This window comes from Colobus angolensis, unplaced genomic scaffold (genome assembly GCF_000951035.1).
Source record: "Colobus angolensis palliatus isolate OR3802 unplaced genomic scaffold, Cang.pa_1.0 Scaffold19, whole genome shotgun sequence".
Taxonomy (NCBI): Eukaryota; Metazoa; Chordata; class Mammalia; order Primates; family Cercopithecidae; genus Colobus; species Colobus angolensis.
This window is the reverse complement of record NW_012115043.1, coordinates 16,636,947-16,645,859: the sequence shown is the minus strand read 5'-3', so window position 1 is coordinate 16,645,859 and position 8,913 is coordinate 16,636,947. Positions and strand designations below refer to the sequence as shown.

At 38.5% G+C, this 8,913-nt stretch overlaps 1 protein-coding gene across 6 annotated transcripts in view; it reads right to left on the bottom strand.

The window, feature by feature from the left end:
• Nucleotides 1-713: 713 nt before the first annotated feature.
• RAB27A (RAB27A, member RAS oncogene family) overlaps nt 714-8,913 on the bottom strand; it is a 107,887-nt gene continuing 99,687 nt past the window's right edge. For 5 of the 6 annotated variants that reach the window (XM_011940542.1, XM_011940545.1, XM_011940546.1 and 2 more), the window contains one exon: nt 714-2,040. In XM_011940542.1, coding sequence (XP_011795932.1) covers nt 1,842-2,040 — 199 coding nt within the window. In that variant the 3' untranslated portion in view covers nt 714-1,841. The remainder of the gene's footprint in view (nt 2,041-8,913) is intronic. The other variant, XM_011940543.1, reaches the window with a different exon arrangement.

Here is an 8,913-nt window from a genome sequence, read left to right as displayed (position 1 = left end):
GGGCCGTATGTGTTTGGGAACATCCGTGTGCTGAGCGAATTCAGTAGGGAATGGAGAGAGGCCTCCTGTCAGCTTGGCCTCTGTTTCCCGCTTGTTGAGGGTTGACCGCTGCTGTGGTATCCCAGGGAGAGTAAAACACTGGGCGGTGTGGGATGGGAACGTTTGCTCTGACAAGGTCAGTGGGAAAGCATCTAAACAAACGTTGCTGTTCTCCGGGCTCCTCAGGGTCGAGCTTGTTTTGTGGGGTTGAGGGAAAGCTACCCTTGTTCCTGTTCCTCACCATTTGAAAGGTGTCCAGGACACATTCCTCTGGAGAGGTGATGCGCGTGAGTGGGGGTCAGGTCATAAGCTCCGAGGTGATTTGGAATCTGTCAAGTGATTTCCTGAACACACAGGTGCTTGGTAAAGGTGTTCCTGATTAGCTAAAACATTTCAACAGGACGTGATAGCTGGTGGTTGTGTAAAGACTATCACAATTTTCCTGATACTTTTTAAATACCTGTTGAATAAGGGAGGATTCACATATTTTTCTTTTCCCATCTGCATACTTGATATTTTGTTTTTTGTTTTTTATGTGGCTGTGCAGCTAACAGGATTTAGAGGCAGTCTCAGCCCTGGGGACACTTTGGCAATACAGCAGAATACATGATCTTGGCAAGACCCAGCAAGCACAGTAAATACTCATGAGCTCTATGAAAAATATAGCTACAGAATACTTCATTTTTCTTTTATTGAAATACAGTACAAATGTAACTGCTTCAATATGAACTTCTATCTTCCACCAAATAGCAAACAGGCATCTTATGTAATTAAAAACTAATTACTTCAATTCCACCAATTGGAAAAGCAAAACAACACACAAATTTCAACAATACCGAGCCTGCTGGTAAAGATAGAGATGAGTAATTTATAAGCTAATTAAGCTGCAGCCTGAGGATGCCAGATCAACATTATAAATATGAAGAAAAAGAAACTAAATATTTACTCATCACAAATAATTTGGCATAAGCACCAGCTGTGTTCAGATGTGGCCAGCACATAGGCCAAGTATAAATGTACAATCACAGTGAACTAAAGTTATAAAATCTAGTTCCCTGACCCTTCAATCAACCATTCAGAGCAATGGGAATATAGCAGGGAGCCAGAAGTCCCACTTTGGTTGCTCATAATACATTAAACCACGCTGCCCCACCCTAATCCCTTTCCCACCAACAAAAAAGTCACCGTGAATGTACATTTGGTCAATCCAGTTTATCCAAGGTCTATAGACATGTCCATGATTCGTCTTAAATTCATGTTAAATAGAATGCTTACATAAAATTAATACTCAAAGACATTGAGCTGATGTGCATGTATATTCTTATGTAACACTCAAGTGGCTTTAATGGGATTTTAGAATGTCACCTATGACATGAGGCTTTAAATCTGGATTGAAGACTGTGGCAGTTTTATGATTGCATGTAAGATCTTAAATGTAAGACTCTGGGCCTACCGACATTGAGGCAGGTGACAGTACCCTCATTCATTCTACATAATAAATACACTCTTCTGTGACTGCAAAATTCTAAATCCTTGAATGATTTACTATAATAGGCTAAGGCTTTATAAGGCACTTTTGGCTCTGAAATATTTCTCCTAACTCTCAGGCTAAATCTTAAAGAAATATTTCAAAGCTGCAACAAATTAATTTTAAACCCAGGTGCTTTATTGGTAGGTCTAATGGGGATGGTGAGAAGCAATTTGTACACAATGCCCATTAATCTCTCGCTGTGCCATGTATCAATCATAGAGAAGATCCCAGGCATGGGCCACCTCAACTACTATGTCGCTTACTTGACTTCTCAACAGCCACATGCCCCTTTCTCCTTTTCTTCACTTAACGGATCCATAGAGGCATGACCATTTGATCGCACCACTCCTTCAGGAATCCAGGACTTGTCCACACACCGTTCCATTCGCTTCATTATCAGGTCCAGAAGCATCTCAATTGCTTGGCTTATGTTTGTCCCATTGGCAGCACTAGTTTCAAAGTAGGGGATTCTGGAAGACAGAGACAACTCGGGTAACAACATGTGGAGGGAAAGGACAGTGACCTTTGCTCTTGATAATTCAAATTAGAGAATCGATAGAATACAGATATACAAGGTGACAAACATTTTACCACCCCAGAATACATTAAAACATGAAAAAGACAATAAAATACTCACACTGCATTTCTAGTAGATACGCAAAACTGGAAATTTTAGACTCTTCAAAATATCAATTTTCGGCTGGGCACAGTGGCTCACGCCTCCCAGCACTCTGAGTGGCTCAGGTGGGCAGATCACCCGAGGTCAGGAGTTCAAGACCAGCCTGGCCAACATGGGGAAACCCTATCTCTACAAAAAATACAAAATTAGCCAGGAATGGTGGCATATACCTATAATCCCAGCTACTGGGGAGGCTGAGGTTCCAGAATCACTTGAACCCAGGAGGCAGAGGTTGCAGTGAGTCAATATTGTGCCACCGCACTCCAGCGTGGGCAATAGAGTTAGACTGCCTCAAAAAAAAAAGCAATTTTCATTTTTCTAAAGGAGCATATTTATGCAATATATATTTTGGTAATATATATTGATTTACTATAAAAAGATTTATAAAAGATATAAAGTAGGGGATTCTGGAAGACAGAGACAGAATTAAATCTTTTTTTGTTTAAGTTGTTGGAGGGTTTTTTGTTTGTTTTGAGACAGAGTCTCTGTCACCCAGGCTGGAGTGCAGTGGCACGATCTCAGTCCCCAGGCGACTTCGCAAGCATCGATCCTCCCACCTCAGCTTTCCCAGTAGCTGGGACCACAGGCGCACACCACCATGCCCGGCTAATTATTGTATTTTTTTGTAGAGACAGGGTTTTACCATGTTGCCCAGGCTGGTTTCGACTCCTGAGCTCAAGCTGCCCACCTGCCTCGGCCTCCAAAGTGCTGGGACTACAGGTGTGAGCCACTGCACCCAGCCTACTTGTAAGAATTTAAAACTTGATTCTTGGTATGAAAGCTGTTTAAATTCCTCTATGTGAAAAGTAAAACTTGAAAACTGTTAGAAGAAAAATAAGAGACTATCTTTTTGACATTGAGATAAGAAAGGATTTCTTAATATAGCCACAAAAGCTCAAACCACAGAGAAAAAGTTTGATAATCTTGACAATGTTAAAATTTAAAACTTTGGTGCCACAACATATATCATAAGCAAAGCTAAAAGATGAGCGACGGGCCAAAATACATGATATTTCATATAACTTGCAAATGGGTTAGCATCTGAAAAAATAATTCCTCAAATGAATTAAAGTAATAAACAAGATAATACAAAATAGACTAAGGATATGCACAGGAAATTCTAAGAAATTACATTTATGAAAAAATGTTCAACCTTACCCACAATAAGGGAAATGCACATTAAAATAATGGTATATTAACTCACACCCACCAGATTGGCAAAAATATAAAAATTTCCCAATATCAAGTATTGCCAAGGAGAAGAAAAAGGAACATGCATTTACTGCTGATGTAAGTATAAATTGTTATAACTACTTTGGAAAATAAGATGGTAATATCTGGTAAAACTGAAACATGCATGCACTATGACCCAGCAACAGCCCTTCTGGGTATACACCTAAAGCAAAGCCAAGGCATGCTGATGGGCAGGAAGTGAGTTACAGGGATACCTGAGACATCAGCAGTCCCTCAGTCCTTAGGACAACTGAGAAGGTCTTAGGGCAGCCAGAGTCCCTGAACCAGTCTCCTCCAAGCTTGAGCAGCCTTATCTATTTATCCCAATGAGCTGCACAAATATTATTTTCTGCAGGTGTCATGCTATGAAAAATATTGAGAAACCCTGTCCTGGAGCAGCACTATCCAACACAACTTCCCACAATGACAGGAACTTTCCGTATCTGTGTCATCCAGTACAATAACTACTAGCCACATGTAGCTATTGAACACTTGAAATGTGGCTAATGCAACCAAAAACGTGACTTTTTTTTTTTTTTTTTTTGAGACAGGGTCTCATTCTGTCACCCAGGCTGGAGTGCGGTGGTGCAGTCTCAGCTCACTGCAACCTCTGCCTCCCAGGTTCAAGTGATTCTCATGCCTCAGCCTCCCAAGTAGCTGTGAATACAGGCACATACCACCACTCCCAGCTAATTTTACCATGTTGGCCAGGCTGGTCTCAAACTCCTGACCTGAAGTGATCTGTCTGCCTCCCCTCCCGAAGTTCTGAAATAACAGGCGTGAGCTACCACACCTGGCCAAAAACCCTGAACTTTTAATTTTAACTTAAATAGCTACATGTGACTGGTGGCTATCATACTGGATAGCGCAGCCCTAGAGAAGCTCTCATACATGTACACATGGCATCATCTAATGGAATAGATATTGCAGAACTATTTGTAATAGGGAAAAAATTAACCTAAATGTCCATCAATAAGTGCATGAATAGTGATATTTTTGTACAATGAGTCATACAATGCTTAAACTGTATCAACTTGGCAAAAATTAAATGCTGAATTAAAAAAACAACTTGTATGATACAAGATCATTTGTGTAAAGAACACAAAATAATTACACATCATTATAAAAACATCTATGTAGTAAAAGTATAACTTCTTGGACTAGAAATATATAATTTTGACAGCTTTTAGCTAAAAGTAACAGAAAATTGTGGCTCAAATTGGCATGAATCACAAGTAGGAATTTATTGTCATGCATAATGAACACAGACCTAGAGTTTCCAGTGTTAATTTGGTTGCTGAACAGTAGAAACAAAGAACCTAGATTCATCTCATCCTTCTGCTCTGCCATCCTCCACATGTCACCTTTGTCCACAGTCTCCCTTCATGACCCCAGAAGTTAAAACATTCCAGGCATCACATCTCAACACACCAAAGTTCCAAGAAAAAAAGGACTCTCTTCCTCTGTGTGCCTCCCTCAGGAAAGAGGAAATCTTCCCAGAAGTCCCTGGCAGACTTTCCCTCATGTCTCATTGGTCAAAACTGTATCACATGCCAATGCCTAAACCAAACTCTGGCGAGAGGAATGGTACACCCCATCACTGGCTTAGACCAGTCTGCCTGGACTGGGGGCTGGCACCTGCCTCTCTTAAGTAGGATGTCCTCTAGAAGCAGAGTAGATAGCTAAAGGAAATTGGGATTCTATAAAGAAAGGCATGAATATTGTCTAGGCAACCAACAACATCTGCTATAGGAAGTAAAAATAGTGTGGTTCCCTCTGAGGAGGTAGGAAGGAGAATGGAATCAGCAAGGAATTCTATAAGGAGCTTCAATTGTATCTCTAAGAAAACTTTACTTTTTATTTATGCATAATATCATTTCAGAGTCAATATGATCATTTAATACACTGATACAATTTGTAAAGATTAGTATACTTGGGGTAGACATAATCTTAAATATTTGTCTTTTCACACAGAACGATTTAAATTTTTCTCTCCTAACTATTTCAAGATGTGCAATAGATTGTTGTAAACTATAGTCACCCGACTGTTCCATCGAACAGTACATCTTATTTCTTCTATCAAACCATATACTTGTACCTATTAATCAACCTCTCTTCATCCTCCACTCCCTCCTACCCTTCCTGGCCTCCGGTTTTCACCAATCTACTCTCTATCTTCATGCGATCCACCTTCGTATGAGTAAGAACATGCAACATTTGTCTTTCTGTGTTTGGGGATTTCACTTAACATAATGATCTACAGTTCCATCTAAGCTGCTGCAAATGACAGGATTTCATTCTTTTTATGGTGGAATAATATTCCATTATATATATAAACCATATTTTATTTATCCATTCATCCATTGATGGGTACTTAGATTGATTACGTATCTTAGCTATTGTGGATAGTGCTGCAATAAACATGGGAGTACAGATAGCAAACATCTTTTTGATATATCTGATATATAGCTATATATATCTTTTGGAGATATATATATATATCTCTCCAAAAGTAAATAGAGCTTACATAAAACTTATAAGAAAACTTCCACTAATATATATACACATATATACATATATACATACACATGTATACATACACATATATATACATACACATATATATACATATACATACACATATGTATTAGTGGAATTGCTGGATCATATGGTAGTTCGATTTTTAGTTTTTTTTTAAAAAAATCCATACTGTTCTCCATAGTGCTTATACTAATTTACTTTCCCACCAGCGATGTATAAGGGTTCACCCTTCTCTGCATCCTCACCAGCATCCACTATTGCCTGTATTTGGGTTTTTTTTTTGGGGGGGGGGGGTTGGGGATTACTGCCTATATTTTGGATAAAAGTCATATTAACTGGATGAGATGTTATCTCATGGCGGGGGATTACTGCCTACATTTTGGATAAAAGTCATATTAACTGGATGAGATGTTATCTCATTGTAGTTTTGATTTGCCTTTCTCTGAGTAGTGATGTCAAGCATTTTTTCATACACCTGATTGCCATTTGCAGATCTTCTTTTGAGAAATGTCTATTCAGATCTTTTGCCTATTTTTAAAACAGATTATTGGTTTTTGCTATTGAGTTATTTGAGCTCCTTTTATATTCTGGTTATAAATCCCTCATCAGATGGGTAGTTTGCAAATATTTTCTCCCATTCTGTGAGCTGTGTCTTCATTTTGTTGTTTCCTTTGCTGTGCAGAAGCTTTTAAGCTTGATATAAATCCCATCTATCTAGTCTTGTGTTGGTTACCTGTGTTTTGTGGTCTTACACAAAAAGTTTTTGTCCAGACCAATGACCTGGAGTGTTTCTCAAATGTTTTCTCCCAGTAGTTTCATAGTTTCAAGTCCAATATTTAAGTTTTTAATTCATTTTGAGTTGATTTTATATATGGTGAGAGATAGGGGTCTAGTTACATTGTTCTGCATGTGGATATCTAGTTTTCCCAGCATCATTTATTGAAGAGAATGTCCTTCCCCATTGTTCTTGGCACTTTTGTCCAAGATGAGTTGTCTGTAAATGTATGGATTTATATCCAGGTTCTCTGTTCTGTTCCATTGGTCTATGTGTCTGATGCCAGTACCTGATTTGGTTACTATAGCTTTGTTGTAAACTTTGAAGTCAAGTAGTATGATGTCTCCAGCTTTGTGCTTTTTTCCTCAGGATTGTTTCGGTTATTGAGGGTCTTTTGTAATTCCATATAAATTTTAGGATTTTTTCGGTATTTGTGAAGATATTATTGGTATTTTGATAGGGATTGCATTGAGTCAGTAAATTGCTTTGGGAAGTGTTATTTTAACAATGTTAATTATTCCAGTCCATAAGCATGGAGTATTTTTCCATTTTTGGTGTCCTCTTCCATTTCTCTCATCTGTATTTTATAGTTTTCCTTGTATAGATGTTTCACTTCTTTGGTTAAATTGATTTCTAGGCATTTTATATTCTTTGTAGCTATTGTAAATGAGATTGTTTTCTTGGTTTCTTTTTCAGATTGTTCCCTGTTGGTGTATATAAATGCTAATGATTTTTGTATGTTGATTTTGTATCCTACAACTTTACTAAATTCGTTGATCAGTTCTGTTTTTTTTTTAGTGTAATCTTTAGGTTAGAAAAACATTCTGAAAGCAGGCCTGTGGCAAGGAAGGCCCAGAAAAGTTAAGCGGTCTGATCAATGTCATTCAGTTAATAAATGACAGAGAAGCAAGCAGGCTCTTCTTGTTTTCCTATACAGCTCCTCATATACTATACTACATCTTGTAAAACAAAATAGGAAATGTCTTCTCGGTGTTTAGTTCTTAGATTACTGATTTCCAAAACTACTAACCAGAAGAAAAAAAAATGGGGTGGATTCAAATTTTGCAACATGCTATTTTATTAAATGAGTTTTCTGGACTATAACTTTTTTTTTTTTTTTTAAGCTTTTCCCCCTTTTCTGCTTCAGGGATTTCTTGTATATTCTCTTCAGAGTGTTCTGGTAGGCCTGAATTGAAACAAGCTGATACATATGAGTCATTTAAAATGGAAGAAAATAATAACAAAAATTATTTCTTGAGCTACCCAGTACTACATGTCTTACATGCATGATTCACTAAATATAATGACTACTGTATTCAGGAACACAATATTCCCATTTCACAAATGATTAAGGCTGAGAAAGATGAAAGGAACTTGCCCAATTCACAATGCTACAAAGTAGTGGAGTTAGTATATGGGTCCACAGCTAATTCCAATGCAGCCATCTTAACCACAGGTTCTACTGATTCCAAACTAGTATGAGGGCTTTCAAAATAAATTTTGTGCACCACACAAGAAAAAAACGCTGGCTTTGGGGAGTTATCAGAGGTCACTGGCCATGTTTATCAAAGGCTTTGCCACTTACCCACTCCAGACTATATTTCTGGACCATACACTTGAAGACATTCTGAATTTTACAGCATCAAGATCCCCAAGAGCATCAAATCTTTTTTTTTTTTTTTTTTTTTGAGAGAGAGTCTCACTCTGTTGCCCAGGCTGGAGTACAGTGGCATCATCGTGGCTCACTGCAAGCTCTGCCTCTCAGGTTCACGCCATTCTCCTGCCTCTGCCTCCCGAGTAGCTGGGACTACAGGCACCCGCCACCACACCCGGCTAATTTTTTGTAATTTTAGTAGAGACGGGGTTTCACCATGTGAGCCAGGATGGTCTTGATCTGCTGACCTCGTGATCTACCTGCCTCAGCCTCCCAAAGTGCTGGGATTACAGGCGTGAGCCACCGCACCCGGCCCATCAAATCTTAAGTATACATTTGTTTTGTTATCCAGAGACCTGTGGTACAAGTGTAATTTTTAAATAACTCACAAAGCATTGCTTCAAAACTGTATGGCTGTTTTTCACATAATCTTGAGAAATCAGTCTTCTTGTCGAAGTCAT